The sequence below is a fragment of the Coregonus lavaretus genome (genome assembly GCF_964263955.1).
Source record: "Coregonus lavaretus genome assembly, contig: HAP1_SCAFFOLD_1310, whole genome shotgun sequence".
Taxonomy (NCBI): Eukaryota; Metazoa; Chordata; class Actinopteri; order Salmoniformes; family Salmonidae; genus Coregonus; species Coregonus lavaretus.
In genome coordinates this window covers 57,501-79,494 of record NW_028161536.1, presented here as the reverse complement: position 1 = coordinate 79,494, position 21,994 = coordinate 57,501, and the positions used below count along the sequence as shown (strand labels likewise).

The following is a 21,994-nucleotide window of genomic DNA, read 5'->3' as shown; positions in this document are numbered from 1 at the left end:
CAATTAACCATAATCCCAACTCATAACATTACTACCCTGCAGGTAGCTAACCAACCAGGTACAATGTTAGCTAGCATTTTTAACTTGAAATGAAAACTACTTTCTGTCAAAATTAGAGACGCGTAATATCTGAAAATGTAGCTTGCTAGACTATCTTACCCGTGCTCTGAAATCGGAGTAGATAGCCAGAGCGAATTTACCAGCTACGTCTATCAACAACAGTACACTTTAACTGAAACCACTTTCTGTGAAAATTAAAAACGTGTAATATCTGAAAATGTAGCTAGCTAGACTATCTTACCCGTATACATGGATGGACGCTTCTCCCTCTTGGATGTGTACATCATGGATGGACGCGTCTCCCTCACGGATGCCATGGTTGCCCTTAGTTTGAAGATGTAATCCATCTCCTTAGCTATCATACTCTAATTTCACTGATTTCAAAACTCGGTCCTCCAGAAAGTGGAGAGCAACACTTATGCAGTTTTACTACACAATAAAAAAAAATTAAAAGCCGCGTTAGACAGGATTACCTACACATACTGACCAGCTCAAATAGACAGAAGCGTGCTATATGGCAGACCAATCTGAACTCATCTATCTGCATGTCCAGCCCACTCATTATCTCAGCCGATCATGGCTAGCGGGAAGGTTCCTGTCTTTTTCTGTGGCTAAACCAACTAGGCTCGTAATTTAACTATTTTATTCGTATTTACAGATGGCATACAAGTTTGTTATTAAGGCACATGAAAGTTCACATGTTCCAGAAGGTAAATGGGTCTCTTGCGAAGTAGTGACCCGCGACATACGCCTAGTTTCCTTAACGAGTCACAACTATCCTGGGTATGAACTTAAAACAATTCCATATAGCTTAGATAGGGCTTAGACTCTTATGGGTTAACGGGCAGGTAGCTTCTTGGGCGGCAGGTAGCCAAGCGGTTAAGAGCGTTGGGCCAGTAACCGAAAGGTTTCTGGTTCGAATCCCTGACCAGGTGAAAAATCGGTCAATGTGCCCTTGAGCAAGGCACTTAACCCTAATTGCTCCTGTAAGTCTGCTACAGTGCATTCGGAAAGTATTCAGACCCCTTGACTTTTTCCACATTTTGTTACGTTACAGCCTAATTCAAAAATTGATTTAAATAATTTTTTTCCCCTCATCAATCTACACACGGTACCCCATAATGACAAAGCGAAAACAGGTTTTTAGACATTTTTGCAAATATATTAAACATTATTTACATAAGCGTACAAACCCTTTGCTATGAGACTCGAAATTGAGCTCAGGTGCATCCTGTTTCCATTGATCATCCTTGAGATGTTTCTACAACTTGATTTGAAGTCCACCTGTGGTAAATTCAATTGATTGGACATGATTTGGAAAGGCACACACCTGTCTATATAAGGTCCCACAGTTGACAGTGCATGTCAGAGCAAAAACCAAGCCATGAGGTCGAAGGAATTGTCCGTAGAGCTCCGAGACAGGATTGTGTCGGCACAGACCTGAGGAAGGGTACCAAAACATTTCTTCAGTATTGATGGTCCCCAAGAACACGGTGGCCTCCTTAATTTGGAACCACCAAGACTCTTCCTAGAGCTGGCCGCCCGGCCAAACTGAGCAATCGAGAAGGGCCTTTCCCAGGGAGGTGACCAAGAACCCAATGGTCACTGACAGAGCTCCAGAGTTACTCTGTGGAGATGCGAGAACCTTCCAGAAGGACAACTATCTCTGCAGCACTCCACCAATCAGGCCTTTATGGTAGAGTGGCCAGATGGAAGCCACTCCTCAGTAAAAGGCACATGACAGCCCGCTTGGAGTTTGCCAGAAGGCACCTAAAGGACTCTCAGACCATGAGAAACAAGATTCTCTGGTCTGATGAAACCAAGATTGAACTCTTTGGCCTGAATTCCAAGCGTCACGTCTGGAGGAAAACCTGGCCCCATCTGGCCCCATCCCTACGGTGAAGCATGGTGGTGGCGGCATCATGTTGTGGGGATGTTTTTCAGCGGCAGGGACTGGGAGACTGGTCAGGATCGAGGGAAAGATGAACGGAGCAAAGAACATTTAAATTTTTACATTTACGACATTTAGCAGACGCTCTTATCCAGATTGGTGCATTCACCTTATAGCCAGTGGGATAACTACTTTACTATATATAGATAGATATATATATATATATATATATATTTTTTTTTTCTCTCTTTCTTTGGGGTGGGGTAAGGGGGGGTAGAAGGATTACTTTATCCTATCCCAGGTATTCCTTAAAGAGGTGGGGTTTCAAGTGTCTCCAGAAGATAGTGAGTGACTCCGCTGTCCTGGCGTCGTGAGGGAGCTTGTTCCACCATTGGGGTGCCAGAGCAGCGAACAGTTTTGACTGGGCTCAGTGGGAACTGTGCTTCCGCAGAGGTAGGGGGGCCAGCAGGCCAGAGGTGGATGAACGCAATGCCCTCGTTTGGGTGTAGGGACTGATGAGAGCCTGAAGGTACGGAGGTGCTGTTTCTCTCACAGCTCCGTATGCAAGCACCATGGTCTTGTAGCAGATGCGAGCTTCAACTGGAAACCAGTGGAGTGTGCGGAGGAGCGGGGTGACGTGAGAGAACTTGGGAAGGTTAAACACCAGACGGGCTACGGCGTTCTGGATGAGTTGTAGGGGTTTAATGGCACAGGCAGGGAGCCCAGCCAACAGCGAGTTGCAGTAATCCAGACGGGAGATGACAAGTGCCTGGATTAGGACCTGTGTAAGGCAGGGTCGTACTCTCAGAATGTTGTAGAGCATGAACCTACAGGATCGGGTCACCACCTTGATGTTAGCGGAGAACGACAGGGTGTTGTCCAGGGTCACGCCAAGGCTCTTTGCACTCTGGGAGGAGGACACAACGGAGTTGTCAACCGTGATGGCGAGATCATGGAACGGGCAGTCCTTCCCCGGGAGGAAGAGCAGCTCCGTCTTGCCGAGGTTCAGCTTGAGGTGGTGATCCGTCATCCACACTGATATGTCTGCCAGACATGCGGAGATGCGATTCGCCACCTGGTTATCAGAAGGGGGAAAGGAGAAGATTAATTGTGTGTCGTCTGCGTAGCAATGATAGGAGAGGCCATATGAGGATATGACAGAGCCAAGTGACTTGGTGTATAGCGAGAATAGGAGAGGGCCTAGAACTGAGCCCTGGGGGACACCAGTGGTGAGAGCATGTGGTGCGGAGACAGATTCTCGCCACGCCACTTGGTAGTAGCGACCGGTCAGGTAGGACGCAATCCAAGAGTGAGCCGCGCCGGAGATGCCCAACTCGGAGAGGGTGGAGAGGAGGATCTGATGGTTCACAGTATCAAAGGCAGCAGACCGGTCTAGAAGGACAAGAGCAGAGGAGAGAGAGTTAGCTTTAGCAGTGCGGAGAGCCTCCGTGACACAGAGAAGAGCAGTCTCAGTTGAATGACCAGTCTTGAAACCTGACTGGTTTGGATCAAGAAGGTCATTCTGAGAGAGATGGCAAGAGAGTTGGCTAAAGACGGCACGCTCAAGAGTTTTTGAGAGAAAAGAAAGAAGGGATACTGGTATGTAGTTATTGACATCGGAGGGATCGAGTGTAGGTTTTTTGAGAAGGGGTGCAACTCTCGCTCTCTTGAAGACGGAAGGGACATAGCCAGCGGTCAAGGATGAGTTGATGAGCGAGGTGAGGTAAGGGAGAAGGTCACCGGAGATGGTCTGGAGAAGAGAGGAGGGGATAGGGTCAAGCGGGCAGGTTGTTGGGCGGCCGGCCGTCACAAGTCGCAAGATTTCATCTGGAGAGAGAGGGGAGAAAGAAGTCAAAGCATAGGGTAGGGCAGTGTGAGCAGGACCAGCAGTGTCATTTGACTTAACAAACGAGGATTGGATGTCGTCAACCTTCTTTTCAAAATGGTTGACGAAGTCATCCACAGAGAGGGAGGAGGATTCAGCAGGGAGGAGAAGGTGGCAAAGAGCTTCCTAGGGTTAGAGGCAGATGCTTGGAATTTAGTGTGGTAGAAAGTGGCTTTAGCAGCAGAAACAGAGGAAGAAAATGTAGAGAGGAGGGAGTGAAAAGATGCCAGGTCCACAGGGAGTCTAGTTTTCCTCCATTTCTGCTCGGGTGCCCGGAGCCCTGTTCTGTGAGCTTGCAATGAGTCGTCAAGCCACGGAGCAGGAGGGGAGGACCGAGCCGGCCGGGAGGATAGGGGACATAGAGAGTCAAAGGATGCAGAAAGGGAGGAGAGGAGGGTTGAGGAGGCAGAATCAGGAGATTGGAGGGAGAAGGATTGAGCAGAGGGAAGAGATGATAGGATGGAAGATGAGAGAGTAGCGGGAGAGAGAGAGCGAAGGTTGCGACGGCGCATTATCATCTGAGTAGGGGCAGAGTGAGTAGTGTTGGAGGAGAGCGAGAGAGAAAAGGATACAAAGTAGTGGTCGGAGACATGGAGGGGAGTTGCAGTGAGATTAGTAGAAGAACAGCATCTAGTAAAGATGAGGTCAAGCGTATTGCCTGCCTTCTGAGTAGGGGGGGACGGTGAGAGGGTGAGGTCAAAAGAGGAGAGGAGTGGAAAGAAGGAGGCAGAGAGAAATTAGTCAAAGATAGACGTAGGGAGGTTAAAGTCACCCAGAATTGTGAGGGGTGAGCCATCCTCAGGAAAGGAACTTGTCAAGCTCATTGATGAACTCTCCAAGGGAACCTGGAGGGCGATAAATGACAAGGATGTTAAGCTTGAATGGGCTAGTGACTGTGACAGCATGGAATTCAAATGAGGAGATAGACAGATGGGTCAGGGGAAAAAGAGAGAATGTCCACTTGGGAGAGATGAGGATTCCTGTGCCACCACCCCGCTGACCAGATGCTCTCGGGGTATGTGAGAACACATGGTCAGACGAGGAGAGAGCAGTAGGAGTAGCAGTGTTTTCAGTGGTAATCCATGTTTCCGTCAGCGCCAAGAAGTCGAGGGACTGGAGGGTAGCATAGGCTGAGATGAACTCTGCCTTGTTGGCCGCAGAACGGCAGTTCCAGAGGCTGCCGGAGACCTGGAACTCCACGTGGGTCGTGTGTGCAGGGACCACCAGGTTAGAGAGGCAGCACCCACGCGGTGTGAGGCATTTGTATAGCCTGTGCGGAGAGGAGAGAACAGGGATAGACAGAGGCATAGTTGACAGGCTACAGAAAATGGCTACAATAATGCAAAGGAGATCGGAATGAAATGAAGTAAACATCTGGGAATGCGAGAGAGCGGGGCCTCCCTCACTTACGTTTCACTGAAACACCCAAATATAACTCTCCCAACTTCCACCTCAGAAACTATAATTGATGTAAACTACAGCTGTTCAATGTTTTCTAGGAATAGACTAACTTAGTTTATTCAGCTAGCTAACTTGGTGCAGTATTCTTCCGTGAAAAACCGTCCAGGGCACCGAATCCTATGACGCCACAGCCAACTAGCATGCCAGCCTCCAACGACACGGTTTAGCACCAATACTCGGCCACAACAAACCACCAGTGTGTCAACACGCCAAGCAGATCATACGTGTCCGTGGCTAACGTTGTGGGTTGGTCCCGACAGCTTGAGCAAGTCCGTCGTCAACTTATTCAGCCAGTTAGTTAGCTAGAATAGTTAGCATACTAGCTAGCCATTGCGCTCTGCCAACGAAAAAACCCCTCCACCCACGGCATGAACACACAGAGAGAGCCATGTTCACCTTCCAACAGGACAACGACCCTAAGCACACAGCCAAGACAAGAGTTGCTTCGGGACAAGTCTCTGAATGTCCTTGGGTGGCCCAGCCAGAGCCCGGACTTGAAACCGATCGAATATCTCTGGAAAGACCTGAAAATAGCTGTGCAGTGACTCTCCCCATCCAACCTGACAGCGCTTGAGAGGATCTGCAGAGAAGAATGGGAGAAACTCCCCAAAATACAGGTGTGCCAAGCATGTAGCGTAATACCCAAGAAGACTCGAGGCTGTAATCGCTGCCAAAGTTGCTTCAACAAAGTACTGAGTTAAGGGTCTGAATACTTATGTAAATGTTATATTTCCTTTTTTATTTTTTTATAAATTGGCAAAAATGTCAAAGATTTTTTTTTTGCTTTGTCACAATGGGTTATTGTGTGTAGATTGAGGAAAAAAGGCTGGTAACGTAACAAAATTAGGAAAAAGTAAAGGGGTCTGAATACTTTCCAAATGCACTGTAAATGACTACAATGTAAAAGGTATTTTCATAAATGAATAGGCTAAAAAAGCATTATTTTGTAATGGGATGTGTGTGTGTGAGTGCCGTACAGTGGGGGAAAAAAAGTATTTAGTCAGCCACCAATTGTGCAAGTTCTCCCACTTAAAAAGATGAGAGTCCTGTAATTTTCATCATAGGTACACGTCAACTATGACAGACAAAATGAGGAAAAGAATTCCTGAAAATCACATTGTAGGATTTGTAATGAATTTATTTGCAAATTATGGTGGAAAATAAGTATTTGGTCAATAACAAAAGTTTCTCAATACTTTGTTATATACCCTTTGTTGGCAATGACACAGGTCAAACGTTTTCTGTAAGTCTTCACAAGGTTTTCACACACTGTTGCTGGTATTTTGGTCCATTCCTCCATGCAGATCTCCTCTAGAGCAGTGATGTTTTGGGGCTGTCGCTGGGCAACACGGACTTTCAACTCCCTCCAAAGATTTTCTATGGGGTTGAGATCTGGACAGTGGCTAGGCCACTCCAGGACCTTGAAATGCTTCTTACGAAGCCACTCCTTCGTTGCCCGGGCGGTGTGTTTGGGATCATTGTCATGCTGAAAGACCCAGCCACGTTTCATCTTCAATGCCCTTGCTGATGGAAGGAGGTTTTCACTCAAAATCTCACAATACATGGCCCCATTCATTCTTTCCTTTACACAGATCAGTCGTCCTGGTCCCTTTGCAGAAAAACAGCCCCAAAGCATGATGTTTCCACCCCCATGCTTCACAGTAGGTATGGTGTTCTTTGGATGCAACTCAGCATTCTTTGTCCTCCAAACACGACGAGTTGAGTTTTTACCAAAAAGTTATATTTTGGTTTCATCTGACCATATGACATTCTCCCAATCCTCTTCTGGATCATCCAAATGCACTCTAGCAAACTTCAGACGGGCCTGGACATGTACTGGCTTAAGCAGGGGGACACGTCTTGCACTGCAGGATTTGAGTCCCTGGCGGCGTAGTGTGTTACTGATGGTAGGCTTTGTTACTTTGGTCCCAGCCCTCTGCAGGTCATTCACTAGGTCCCCCCGTGTGGTTCTGGGATTTTTGCTCACCGTTCTTGTGATCATTTTGACCCCACGGGGTGAGATCTTGCGTGGAGCCCCAGATCGAGGGAGATTATCAGTGGTCTTGTATGTCTTCCATTTCCTAATAATTGCTCCCACAGTTGATTTCTTCAAACCAAGCTGCTTACCTATTGCAGATTCAGTCTTCCCAGCCTGGTGCAGGTCTACAATTTTGTTTCTGGTGTCCTTTGACAGCTCTTTGGTCTCGGCCATAGTGGAGTTTGGAGTGTGACTGTTTGAGGTTGTGGACAGGTGTCTTTTATACTGATAACAAGTTCAAACAGGTGCCATTAATACAGGTAACAAGTGGAGGACAGAGGAGCCTCTTAAAGAAGAAGTTACAGGTCTGTGAGAGCCAGAAATCTTGCTTGTTTGTAGGTGACCAAATACTTATTTTCCACCATAATTTGCAAATAAATTCATTACAAATCCTACAATATATTTATTTATTTAATTTTTACAATGTGATTTTCTGGAAATGTTTTTCTCAAATTGTCTGTCATAGTTGACGTGTACCTATGATGAAAATTACAGGCCTCTCTCATCTTTTTAAGTGGGAGAGAGAACTTGCACAATTGGTGGCTGACTAAATACTTTTTTTCCCCACTGTATGCCCTGTCCAGACTTGTCTATGCGGCCAACAGAAACTCATGAGTAAAACAATAAACGGGTGACTCTCCCCCCCCAGCTAGTCTCTCTGCGTCAGTGAAAGCCAGTTTATAGATTTTCAAACCACCAGTCTAATTGAGAAACAACAGTTTTATAGTTCAGAAAGGAAACGCCACATAGAAATATGTTTAACCAGTTATTAAGCAATGAATAATGCAAGTCTTGGTGATATAGTCCCGTGTAGCTCGGTTGGAAGAGCATGGCGCTTGCAACGCCAGGGTTGTGGGTTCGATTCCCACGGGGGACCTGTATGAAAAATGTATGCACTCACTAACTGTAAGTCGCTCTGGATAAGAGCGTCTGCTAAATGACTAAAATGTAAAATATAGGCTCTGCTTCTTCAGGGTAGCTCACTGGCCAAGCAAAGCATCAACATATAATAGCCTACAGGCAGTGAGCGTGTTAAGCTATACCAGTCCCCCAGAACAGCAGAACCTTACGCCAGCCAACTATGTGTAGCTACGCCAGAACACCGTTTAGAGATTACCAATAGACCAGCTGAAGGAAACCTACCTGATTTTGTACGTTTGCCCACTGACAAAGACATGATCAGTCTATAATTTTAATGGTAGGTTTATTTGAACAGTGAGAGACAGAATAACAACAACAAAATCCAGAAAAACGCATGTCAAAAATGTTATAAATAGATTTGCATTTTAATGAGGGAAATAAGTATTTGACCCCCTCTCAATCAGAAAGATTTCTGGCTCCCAGGTGTCTTTTATACAGGTAACGAGCTGAGATTAGGAGCACACTCTGTTTTGAAGCCAATGAGGCAGATGCATCATAGCTACTGAATCATGTTCATATAGCAATACTGCAGGAACTCAGGTAGGTTTCACAATCTCAGAATGAATCAACACTGAGATAGTCTTTGATATGCCTGACTGAATTTGAATAGAAAAGGGATAAGTGGTTATAAATCAGAAGACATTGTCCAGAGACGAGCGCAGACAGTAGACTGCTGCAGAGCAGCACAGCTCAGCCATGACATACCACATAACATACAGTAGACTGCTGCAGAACAGCTCAGCCATGACATATCACATAACATACAGTAGACTGCTGCAGCACAGCTCAGCCATGACATATCACATAACATACAGTAGACTGCTGCAGAGCAACACAGCCATGACATACCACATAACATACAGTAGACTGCTGCAGAACAGCTCAGCCATGACATATCACATAACATACAGTAGACTGCTGCAGCACAGCTCAGCCATGACATACCACATAACATACAGTAGACTGCTGCAGAGCAACACAGCCATGACATACCACATAACATACAGTAGACTGCTGCAGAGCAGCTCAGCCATGACATATCACATAACATACAGTAGACTGCTGCAGAGCAGCTCAGCCATGACATATCACATAACATACAGTAGACTGCTGCAGAGCAACACAGCCATGACATACCACATAACATACAGTAGACTGCTGCAGAGCAGCTCAGCCATGACATACCACATAACATACAGTAGACTGCTGCAGCACAGCTCAGCCATGACATATCACATAACATACAGTAGACTGCTGCAGAGCAGCTCAGCCATGACATACCACATAACATACAGTAGACTGCTGCAGAGCAGCACAGCTCAGCCATGACATCCAGTTGAAGAGGGAGGTGTTTAGTCCCAGGGTCCTTAGCTTAGTGATGAGCTTTGTGGGCACTATGGTGTTGAACGCTGAGCTGTAGTCAATGAACAGCATTCTCACATAGGTGTGAATGTTGACCTGTTTAAAGGTCTTGCTCACGTCGGCTACGGAGAGCGTGATCACACAGTCGTCCGGAACAGCTGGTGCTCTCATGCATGCTTCAGTGTTGCTTGCCTTGAAGTGAGCATAAAAGGCATTTTGCCCGTATGGTAGGATCGCGTCACTGGGCAGCTCGCGGCAGGGTTTCCCTTTGTAGTCCGTAATAGTTTGCAAGTCCAGCCTCATCCGACGAGTGTCAGAGCCGGTGTAGTACGATTCAATCTTAGTCCTGTATTGACGCTTTGCCTGTTTGATGGATTGTCTGAGTCCTTGAAAGCGGCAGCTCCAGCCTTTAGCTCGGTGCGGATGTTGCCTGTAATCCATGGCTTCTGGTTGGGATATGTACGTACGGTCACTGTGGGGACGACGTCGTCGAAAGCACTTATTGATGAAGTCGGTGACTGAGGTGGTATACTCCTCAATGCCATGGACACTCCTCCCTCCCCAGAACATGTCCCAGTCTGTGCTAGCGAAACAGCCCTGTAGCGTAGCATCCGTGTCATCTGACCACTTCCGTATTGAGCGAGTCACTGGTGCTTCCTGCTTTAGTTTTTGCTTGTAAGCAGGAATCAGGAGGATAGAGTTATGGTCAGATTTTCCAAATGGAGGGAGAGGGAGAGCTTTGTACGCGTCTCTGTGTGTGGAGTAAAGAGGTGGTCTAGAGTTATATTTTTCCTTTGGTTGCACATGTGACATGACATGTGACATGCTGGTAGAAATGAGGTAAAACGGATTAAAGTTTTACCTTCACATAACATAACATGATGCAGCCACCTCCATGCTTGAAAATATGAAGTGGTACTCAGTGATGTATTGTGTTTCATTTGCCCAAACATAACGCGTTTATTAACAGGACATAAAGATTCAAATTTTTCATGATTTTTTTTTTTTTGCAGTTTTACTTTAGTGCCTTACTGCAAACAGGATGCATATTTTTGAATATTTTTATTCCTTCTATTCGCTCTGTCATTTAGGTTAGTATAATTTTTTTCATTTCACTTCACCAATTTGGACTATTTTGTGTATGTCCATTACATGAAATCCAAATTAAAAATCTATTTAAATTAAAGGTTGTAATGCAACAAAATAGGAAAAACGCCAAGGGGGATGAATACTTTTGCAAGGTACTGTATGTCCAGATGATACAGGAAATGCAGCCATGCATGAATAACACAAATCAAATCCATTTTATTGGTCACATACACATATTTAGCAGATGTTATTGCGGGTGTAGCAAAATGCTTGTGTTTCTAGCTCCAACAGTGTAGTAGTATCTAACAATACACACACATCTAAATGTAAAAGAATGGAATTAAGAAATATATAAATATTAGGACGAGCAATGTCGGAGTGGCATTGACTAAAATACAGTAGAATACAGTATATACATATGAGATGAGTAAAGCAGTATGTAAACATTATTAGAGTGACTAGTGTTCCATTATTAAAGTGGCCAGTGATTCCATGTCTATGTATATAGGGCAGCAGCCTCTAAGGTGCAGGGTTGAGTAACCGGGTGGTAGCCGGCTAGTGATGGCTATTTAACAGTCTGATGGCCTTGAGATAGAAGCTGTTTTTCAGTCTCTCGGTCCCAGCTTTGATGCACCTGTACTGACCTCGCCTTCTGGATGATAGCGGGGTGAACAGGCCGTGGCTCGGGTGGTTGATGTCCTTGAGGATCATTTTGGCCTTCCTGTGACATCGGGTGCTGAGAAACATCTAGTTACACAGCAGCGTAGAGAGAAACATCTAGTTACACAGCAGCATAGAGAGAAACATCTAGTTACACAGCAGCATAGAGAGAGAAACATCTAGTTACACAGCAGCATAGAGAGAAACATCTAGAAACACAGCAGCATAGAGAGAAACATCTAGTTACACAGCAGCATAGAGAGAAACATCTAGTTACACAGCAGCATAGAGAGAAACATCTAGTTACACAGCAGCATAGAGAGAAACATCTAGTTACACAGCAGCATAGAGAGAAACATCTAGTTACACAGCAGCATAGAGAGAGAAACATCTAGTTACACAGCAGCATAGAGAGAGAAACATCTAGTTACACAGCAGCATAGAGAGAAACATCTAGTTACACAGCAGCATAGAGAGAAACATCTAGTTACACAGCAGTATAGAGAGAGAAACATCTAGTTACACAGCAGCATAGAGAGAAACATCTAGTTACACAGCAGCATAGAGAGAAACATCTAGTTACACAGCAGCATAGAGAGAAACATCTAGTTACACAGCAGCATAGAGAGAGAAACATCTAGTTACACAGCAGCATAGAGAGAGACACATCTAGTTACACAGCAGCATAGAGAGAAACATCTAGTTACACAGCAGCATAGAGAGAGAAACATCTAGTTACACAGCAGCATAGAGAGAAACATCTAGTTACACAGCAGCATAGAGAGAAACATCTAGTTACACAGCAGCATAGAGAGAAACATCTAGTTACACAGCAGCATAGAGAGAGAAACATCTAGTTACACAGCAGTGTCGATGCAGAACAAGGAGCCAGATCAGAGTAGCAGGGATCGGCAGTAGGATGAGTGAGCAGACCCAGGCAGCTTAAATAAACCGCTAATAAATAATGCGTGATTGTTACTAGGCTCTAATTGGTGCCATCTCAGCTGATTCGTCAGGCTAAGGCGGGGCATTCGGGTTTTCCCTTCTGAACTGGTTCCGGTTAATATCTTCAAACCACCAGTCTGATTGGAGAAACAACCAGTTTCTCAACAAAACAATGAGTATCACTTTTATTGTGTTTTTATTAGGTTCTCAATGTTAAATATGGAAATGTTTCTCGTCCCGTATCACTGCAGTTGGTTTGTAGTCTAGCTATACTCAAGGCCTCTGCTCTGTCTATCCTAACTGAAGACGTGTGCCACTGGAGGTGTCGTCTTCCATTAGTCTCTACTTACTGACACTAATGTAGCTGATAGCTGCCTGCTTTAACTGAGGAACTTTTACTCTGCGCTTGTCTCACCTCCTCTTGACTGTAAGTCTCTCTGGATAACACTTTACTAATGACCAACGTGGAAATGTGTGTGTGTGTGTGTGTCTCCCCGGGGTTATATATAACCGTGTGTGTGTGTCCAGGTTCCGTGGCGTCCAGGCGGGGACAGACAGCCGGGTGGCAGAGCTCCTGAACCAGGTGAAGATGAAGAGCTTTGAGGCAGAGCGCTCTCAGATGGTGCAGGAGGAGACTGCCAGGAACCTGGGACGGTGTCAGATGGAGTCGGAGAAACACCAGAAGAAACTAGAGGTAGGGGGTTCTGCGTCTCCAAATGGCTCCCTATTCTCTGTGTAGTGCACTACTTTGGACACACCTCGGCTGCGTCCCATAGGGCTCTGGTCAAAGTAGTGCACCATACAGGAAGGGACTTGCCCAATGGGAAAGGGAGGAATATTTTTCGGTTTCCCCGGAAGATTATTCTCACTTGCCCGAAAATAAAGTATCTGTTTTCACCTACGCACAGCGGAGGAACCAGACAGAACAGACTACTGGAATTCTTAGCATTTTGGTAAAATAAATCACCTTCCTAATGGGGCAACCACAGAGCAGGCTGAACTACTTCTCAGTTCACTTTCATCCTTAATGTCAGTCCCGGATACAGGGAGTAGGGTTCCTTAATGTCAGTCCCGGATACAGGGAGTAGGGTTCCTTAATGTCAGTCCCTGATACAGGGAGTAGGGTTCCTTAATGTCAGTCCCTGATACAGGGAGTAGGGTTCCTTAATGTCAGTCCCTGATACAGGGAGTAGGGTTCCTTCATGTCAGTCCCTGATACAGGGAGTAGGGTTCCTTAATGTCAGTCCCTGATACAGGGAGTAGGGTTCCTTAATGTCAGTCCCTGATACAGGGAGTAGGGTTCCTTAATGTCAGTCCCTGATACAGGGAGTAGGGTTCCTTAATGTCAGTCCCTGATACAGGGAGTAGGGTTCCTTAATGTCAGTCCCTGGTACAGGGAGTAGGGTTCCTTAATGTCAGTCCCTGGTACAGGGAGTAGGGTTCCTTAATGTCAGTCCCTGATACAGGGAGTAGGGTTCCTTAATGTCAGTCCCTGATACAGGGAGTAGGGTTCCTTAATGTCAGTCCCTGATACAGGGAGTAGGGTTCCTTAATGTCAGTCCCTGATACAGGGAGTAGGGTTCCTTAATGTCAGTCCCTGATACAGGGAGTAGGGTTCCTTAATGTCAGTCCCTGATACAGGGAGTAGGGTTCCTTAATGTCAGTCCCTGATACAGGGAGTAGGGTTCCTTAATGTCAGTCCCTGATGCAGGGAGTAGGGTTCCTTAATGTCAGTCCCTGGTACAGGGAGTAGGGTTCCTTAATGTCAGTCCCTGATACAGGGAGTAGGGTTCCTTAATGTCAGTCCCTGATACAGGGAGTAGGGTTCCTTAATGTCAGTCCCTGATACAGGGAGTAGGGTTCCTTAATGTCAGTCCCTGATACAGGGAGTAGGGTTCCTTAATGTCAGTCCCTGATGCAGGGAGTAGGGTTCCTTAATGTCAGTCCCTGGTACAGGGAGTAGGGTTCCTTAATGTCAGTCCCTGATACAGGGAGTAGGGTTCCTTAATGTCAGTCCCTGATACAGGGAGTAGGGTTCCTTAATGTCAGTCCCTGATACAGGGAGTAGGGTTCCTTAATGTCAGTCCCTGATGCAGGGAGTAGGGTTCCTTAATGTCAGTCCCTGATACAGGGAGTAGGGTTCCTTAATGTCAGTCCCTGGTACAGGGAGTAGGGTTCCTTAATGTCAGTCCCTGGTATAGGGAGTAGGGTTCCTTAATGTCAGTCCCTGATACAGGGAGTAGGGTTCCTTAATGTCAGTCCCTGATGCAGGGAGTAGGGTTCCTTAATGTCAGTCCCTGATGCAGGGAGTAGGGTTCCTTAATGTCAGTCCCTGATGCAGGGAGTAGGGTTCCTTAATGTCAGTCCCTGGTACAGGGAGTAGGGTTCCTTAATGTCAGTCCCTGATACAGGGAGTAGGGTTCCTTAATGTCAGTCCCTGATACAGGGAGTAGGGTTCCTTAATGTCAGTCCCTGATACAGGGAGTAGGGTTCCTTAATGTCAGTCCCTGATGCAGGGAGTAGGGTTCCTTAATGTCAGTCCCTGATACAGGGAGTAGGGTTCCTTAATGTCAGTCCCTGGTACAGGGAGTAGGGTTCCTTAATGTCAGTCCCTGATACAGGGAGTAGGGTTCCTTAATGTCAGTCCTGATACAGGGAGTAGGGTTCCTTAATGTCAGTCCCTGATACAGGGAGTAGGGTTCCTTAATGTCAGTCCCTGGTACAGGGAGTAGGGTTCCTTAATGTCAGTCCCTGATGCAGGGAGTAGGGTTCCTTAATGTCAGTCCCTGATACAGGGAGTAGGGTTCCTTAATGTCAGTCCCTGATACAGGGAGTAGGGTTCCTTAATGTCAGTCCCTGGTACAGGGAGTAGGGTTCCTTAATGTCAGTCCCTGATACAGGGAGTAGGGTTCCTTAATGTCAGTCCCTGGTACAGGGAGTAGGGTTCCTTAATGTCAGTCCCTGGTACAGGGAGTAGGGTTCCTTAATGTCAGTCCCTGATACAGGGAGTAGGGTTCCTTAATGTCAGTCCCTGGTACAGGGAGTAGGGTTCCTTAATGTCAGTCCCTGGTACAGGGAGTAGGGTTCCTTAATGTCAGTCCCTGATACAGGGAGTAGGGTTCCTTAATGTCAGTCCCTGGTACAGGGAGTAGGGTTCCTTAATGTCAGTCCCTGGTACAGGGAGTAGGGTTCCTTAATGTCAGTCCCTGGTGCAGGGAGTAGGGTTCCTTAATGTCAGTCCCTGATGCAGGGAGTAAGGTTCCTTAATGTCAGTCCCTGATGCAGGGAGTAGGGTTCCTTAATGTCAGTCCCTGATACAGGGAGTAGGGTTCCTTAATGTCAGTCCCTGATACAGGGAGTAGGGTTCCTTAATGTCAGTCCCTGATACAGGGAGTAGGGTTCCTTAATGTCAGTCCCTGATGCAGGGAGTAGGGTTCCTTAATGTCAGTCCCTGATACAGGGAGTAGGGTTCCTTAATGTCAGTCCCTGGTACAGGGAGTAGGGTTCCTTAATGTCAGTCCCTGATACAGGGAGTAGGGTTCCTTAATGTCAGTCCCTGGTACAGGGAGTAGGGTTCCTTAATGTCAGTCCCTGATGCAGGGAGTAGGGTTCCTTAATGTCAGTCCCTGATGCAGGGAGTAGGGTTCCTTAATGTCAGTCCCTGATACAGGGAGTAGGGTTCCTTAATGTCAGTCCCTGATACAGGGAGTAGGGTTCCTTAATGTCAGTCCCTGGTACAGGGAGTAGGGTTCCTTAATGTCAGTCCCTGATACAGGGAGTAGGGTTCCTTAATGTCAGTCCCTGGTACAGGGAGTAGGGTTCCTTAATGTCAGTCCCTGATACAGGGAGTAGGGTTCCTTAATGTCAGTCCCTGGTACAGGGAGTAGGGTTCCTTAATGTCAGTCCCTGGTACAGGGAGTAGGGTTCCTTAATGTCAGTCCCTGATACAGGGAGTAGGGTTCCTTAATGTCAGTCCCTGGTACAGGGAGTAGGGTTCCTTAATGTCAGTCCCTGGTACAGGGAGTAGGGTTCCTTAATGTCAGTCCCTGGTACAGGGAGTAGGGTTCCTTAATGTCAGTCCCTGATGCAGGGAGTAAGGTTCCTTAATGTCAGTCCCTGATGCAGGGAGTAGGGTTCCTTAATGTCAGTCCCTGATGCAGGGAGTAGGGTTCCTTAATGTCAGTCCCTGATGCAGGGAGTAGGGTTCCTTAATGTCAGTCCCTGATACAGGGAGTAGGGTTCCTTAATGTCAGTCCCTGGTACAGGGAGTAGGGTTCCTTAATGTCAGTCCCTGATACAGGGAGTAGGGTTCCTTAATGTCAGTCCCTGATGCAGGGAGTAGGGTTCCTTAATGTCAGTCCCTGATACAGGGAGTAGGGTTCCTTAATGTCAGTCCCTGGTACAGGGAGTAGGGTTCCTTAATGTCAGTCCCTGATACAGGGAGTAGGGTTCCTTAATGTCAGTCCCTGGTACAGGGAGTAGGGTTCCTTAATGTCAGTCCCTGATGCAGGGAGTAGGGTTCCTTAATGTCAGTCCCTGATGCAGGGAGTAGGGTTCCTTAATGTCAGTCCCTGATACAGGGAGTAGGGTTCCTTAATGTCAGTCCCTGGTACAGGGAGTAGGGTTCCTTAATGTCAGTCCCTGATACAGGGAGTAGGGTTCCTTAATGTCAGTCCCCGGTACAGGGAGTAGGGTTCCTTAATGTCAGTCCCTGATACAGGGAGTAGGGTTCCTTAATGTCAGTCCCTGGTACAGGGAGTAGGGTTCCTTAATGTCAGTCCCTGGTACAGGGAGTAGGGTTCCTTAATGTCAGTCCCTGATACAGGGAGTAGGGTTCCTTAATGTCAGTCCCTGGTACAGGGAGTAGGGTTCCTTAATGTCAGTCCCTGGTACAGGGAGTAGGGTTCCTTAATGTCAGTCCCTGGTACAGGGAGTAGGGTTCCTTAATGTCAGTCCCTGATGCAGGGAGTAAGGTTCCTTAATGTCAGTCCCTGATGCAGGGAGTAGGGTTCCTTAATGTCAGTCCCTGATGCAGGGAGTAGGGTTCCTTAATGTCAGTCCCTGATGCAGGGAGTAGGGTTCCTTAATGTCAGTCCCTGATACAGGGAGTAGGGTTCCTTAATGTCAGTCCCTGATGCAGGGAGTAGGGTTCCTTAATGTCAGTCCCTGATGCAGGGAGTAGGGTTCCTTAATGTCAGTCCCTGATGCAGGGAGTAGGGTTCCTTAATGTCAGTCCCTGGTACAGGGAGTAGGGTTCCTTAATGTCAGTCCCTGATACAGGGAGTAGGGTTCCTTAATGTCAGTCCCTGGTACAGGGAGTAGGGTTCCTTAATGTCAGTCCCTGATGCAGGGAGTAGGGTTCCTTAATGTCAGTCCCTGATGCAGGGAGTAGGGTTCCTTAATGTCAGTCCCTGATACAGGGAGTAGGGTTCCTTAATGTCAGTCCCTGATACAGGGAGTAGGGTTCCTTAATGTCAGTCCCTGGTACAGGGAGTAGGGTTCCTTAATGTCAGTCCCTGATACAGGGAGTAGGGTTCCTTAATGTCAGTCCCTGGTACAGGGAGTAGGGTTCCTTAATGTCAGTCCCTGGTACAGGGAGTAGGGTTCCTTAATGTCAGTCCCTGATACAGGGAGTAGGGTTCCTTAATGTCAGTCCCTGGTACAGGGAGTAGGGTTCCTTAATGTCAGTCCCTGGTACAGGGAGTAGGGTTCCTTAATGTCAGTCCCTGGTACAGGGAGTAGGGTTCCTTAATGTCAGTCCCTGATGCAGGGAGTAAGGTTCCTTAATGTCAGTCCCTGATGCAGGGAGTAGGGTTCCTTAATGTCAGTCCCTGATGCAGGGAGTAGGGTTCCTTAATGTCAGTCCCTGATGCAGGGAGTAGGGTTCCTTAATGTCAGTCCCTGATACAGGGAGTAGGGTTCCTTAATGTCAGTCCCTGGTACAGGGAGTAGGGTTCCTTAATGTCAGTCCCTGATACAGGGAGTAGGGTTCCTTAATGTCAGTCCCTGGTACAGGGAGTAGGGTTCCTTAATGTCAGTCCCTGATGCAGGGAGTAGGGTTCCTTAATGTCAGTCCCTGATACAGGGAGTAGGGTTCCTTAATGTCAGTCCCTGGTACAGGGAGTAGGGTTCCTTAATGTCAGTCCCTGATACAGGGAGTAGGGTTCCTTAATGTCAGTCCCTGATACAGGGAGTAGGGTTCCTTAATGTCAGTCCCTGGTACAGGGAGTAGGGTTCCTTAATGTCAGTCCCTGGTACAGGGAGTAGGGTTCCTTAATGTCAGTCCCTGATACAGGGAGTAGGGTTCCTTAATGTCAGTCCCTGATACAGGGAGTAGGGTTCCTTAATGTCAGTCCCTGGTACAGGGAGTAGGGTTCCTTAATGTCAGTCCCTGATACAGGGAGTAGGGTTCCTTAATGTCAGTCCCTGGTACAGGGAGTAGGGTTCCTTAATGTCAGTCCCTGATACAGGGAGTAGGGTTCCTTAATGTCAGTCCCTGGTACAGGGAGTAGGGTTCCTTAATGTCAGTCCCTGGTACAGGGAGTAGGGTTCCTTAATGTCAGTCCCTGATACAGGGAGTAGGGTTCCTTAATGTCAGTCCCTGGTACAGGGAGTAGGGTTCCTTAATGTCAGTCCCTGGTACAGGGAGTAGGGTTCCTTAATGTCAGTCCCTGGTACAGGGAGTAGGGTTCCTTAATGTCAGTCCCTGATGCAGGGAGTAAGGTTCCTTAATGTCAGTCCCTGATGCAGGGAGTAGGGTTCCTTAATGTCAGTCCCTGATGCAGGGAGTAGGGTTCCTTAATGTCAGTCCCTGATGCAGGGAGTAGGGTTCCTTAATGTCAGTCCCTGATACAGGGAGTAGGGTTCCTTAATGTCAGTCCCTGGTACAGGGAGTAGGGTTCCTTAATGTCAGTTCCTGATACAGGGAGTAGGGTTCCTTAATGTCAGTCCCTGGTACAGGGAGTAGGGTTCCTTAATGTCAGTCCCTGATACAGGGAGTAGGGTTCCTTAATGTCAGTCCCTGGTACAGGGAGTAGGGTTCCTTAATGTCAGTCCCTGGTACAGGGAGTAGGGTTCCTTAATGTCAGTCCCTGATACAGGGAGTAGGGTTCCTTAATGTCAGTCCCTGATACAAGGAGTAGGGTTCCTTAATGTCAGTCCCTGATGCAGGGAGTAGGGTTCCTTAATGTCAGTCCCTGATACAGGGAGTAGGGTTCCTTAATGTCAGTCCCTGGTACAGGGAGTAGGGTTCCTTAATGTCAGTCCCTGATGCAGGGAGTAGGGTTCCTTAATGTCAGTCCCTGGTACAGGGAGTAGGGTTCCTTAATGTCAGTCCCTGGTACAGGGAGTAGGGTTCCTTAATGTCAGTCCCTGGTACAGGGAGTAGGGTTCCTTAATGTCAGTCCCTGATACAGGGAGTAGGGTTCCTTAATGTCAGTCCCTGAGACAGGGAGTAGGGTTCCTTAATGTCAGTCCCCGATACAGGGAGTAGGGTTCCTTAATGTCAGTCCCTGATACAGGGAGTAGGGTTCCTTAATGTCAGTCCCTGGGACAGGGAGTAGGGTTCCTTAATGTCAGTCCCTGATGCAGGGAGTAGGGTTCCTTAATGTCAGTCCCTGGTACAGGGAGTAGGGTTCCTTAATGTCAGTCCCTGATACAGGGAGTAGGGTTCCTTAATGTCAGTCCCGGATACAGGGAGTAGGGTTCCTTAATGTCAGTCCCTGATACAGGGAGTAGGGTTCCTTAATGTCAGTCCCTGAGACAGGGAGTAGGGTTCCTTAATGTCAGTCCCCGATACAGGGAGTAGGGTTCCTTAATGTCAGTCCCTGATACAGGGAGTAGGGTTCCTTAATGTCAGTCCCTGGGACAGGGAGTAGGGTTCCTTAATGTCAGTCCCTGATACAGGGAGTAGGGTTCCTTAATGTCAGTCCCTGATACAGGGAGTAGGGTTCCTTAATGTCAGTCCCTGATACAGGGAGTAGGGTTCCTTAATGTCAGTCCCTGAGACAGGGAGTAGGGTTCCTTAATGTCAGTCCCTGATACAGGGAGTAGGGTTCCTTAATGTCAGTCCCTGATACAGGGAGTAGGGTTCCTTAATGTCAGTCCCTGATGCAGGGAGTAGGGTTCCTTAATATCAGTCCCTGATACAGGGAGTAGGGTTCCTTAATGTCAGTCCCTGGTACAGGGAGTAGGGTTCCTTAATGTCAGTCCTTGGTACAGGGAGTAGGGTTCCTTAATGTCAGTCCCTGGTACAGGGAGTAGGGTTCCTTAATGTCAGTTCCTGATGCAGGGAGTAGGGTTCCTTAATGTCAGTCCCTGATACAGGGAGTAGGGTTCCTTAATGTCAGTCCCTGATACAGGGAGTAGGGTTCCTTAATGTCAGTCCTTGGTACAGGGAGTAGGGTTCCTTAATGTCAGTCCCTGGTACAGGGAGTAGGGTTCCTTAATGTCAGTCCCTGATGCAGGGAGTAGGGTTCCTTAATGTCAGTCCCTGATACAGGGAGTAGGGTTCCTTAATGTCAGTCCCTGATACAGGGAGTAGGGTTCCTTAATGTCAGTCCCTGATACAGGGAGTAGGGTTCCTTAATGTCAGTCCCTGATACAGGGAGTAGGGTTCCTTAATGTCAGTCCCTGATGCAGGGAGTAGGGTTCCTTAATGTCAGTCCCTGAGACAGGGAGTAGGGTTCCTTAATGTCAGTCCCTGATACAGGGAGTAGGGTTCCTTAATGTCAGTCCCTGGTACAGGGAGTAGGGTTCCTTAATGCCAGTCCCGGATACAGGGAGTAGGGTTCCTTAATGTCAGTCCCTGATACAGGGAGTAGGGTTCCTTAATGTCAGTCCCTGATACAGGGAGTAGGGTTCCATAATGTCAGTCCCTGATGCAGGGAGTAGGGTTCCTTAATGTCAGTCCCTGATACAGGGAGTAGGGTTCCTTAATGTCAGTCCCTGATACAGGGAGTAGGGTTCCTTAATGTCAGTCCCTGATACAGGGAGTAGGGTTCCTTAATGTCAGTCCCTGATACAGGGAGTAGGGTTCCTTAATGTCAGTCCCTGATACAGGGAGTAGGGTTCCTTAATGTCAGTCCCTGATACAGGGAGTAGGGTTCCTTAATGTCAGTCCCTGATACAGGGAGTAGGGTTCCTTAATGTCAGTCCCTGATACAGGGAGTAGGGTTCCTTAATGTCAGTCCCTGAGACAGGGAGTAGGGTTCCTTAATGTCAGTCCCTGATACAGGGAGTAGGGTTCCTTAATGTCAGTCCCTGATACAGGGAGTAGGGTTCCTTAATGTCAGTCCCTGATACAGGGAGTAGGGTTCCTTAATGTCAGTCCCTGATACAGGGAGTAGGGTTCCTTAATGTCAGTCCCTGATACAGGGAGTAGGGTTCCTTAATGTCAGTCCCTGATACAGGGAGTAGGGTTCCTTAATGTCAGTCCCTGATACAGGGAGTAGGGTTCCTTAATGTCAGTCCCTGATACAGGGAGTAGGGTTCCTTAATGTCAGTCCCTGAGACAGGGAGTAGGGTTCCTTAATGCCAGTCCCGGATACAGGGAGTAGGGTTCCTTAATGCCAGTCCCGGATACAGGGAGTAGGGTTCCTTAATGTCAGTCCCTGATACAGGGAGTAGGGTGCCATTTGAGAAGAGCCTTTGGCCAGATGAAACTAAAGGACAACTTGGGCCT

The 21,994-nt window shown here is 47.4% G+C and overlaps 1 protein-coding gene across 1 annotated transcript in view; it reads left to right on the top strand.

The window, feature by feature from the left end:
- The window catches only part of LOC311120444 (progesterone-induced-blocking factor 1-like), a gene marked incomplete at both ends in the record, with an annotated part of 92,783 nt that overhangs the window by 47,467 nt on the left and 23,322 nt on the right, over nt 1-21,994 (top strand). Inside the window, one exon of the mRNA XM_084195035.1 lies at nt 12,841-13,006. Coding sequence (XP_084051161.1) covers nt 12,841-13,006 — 166 coding nt within the window. The remainder of the gene's footprint in view (nt 1-12,840; nt 13,007-21,994) is intronic.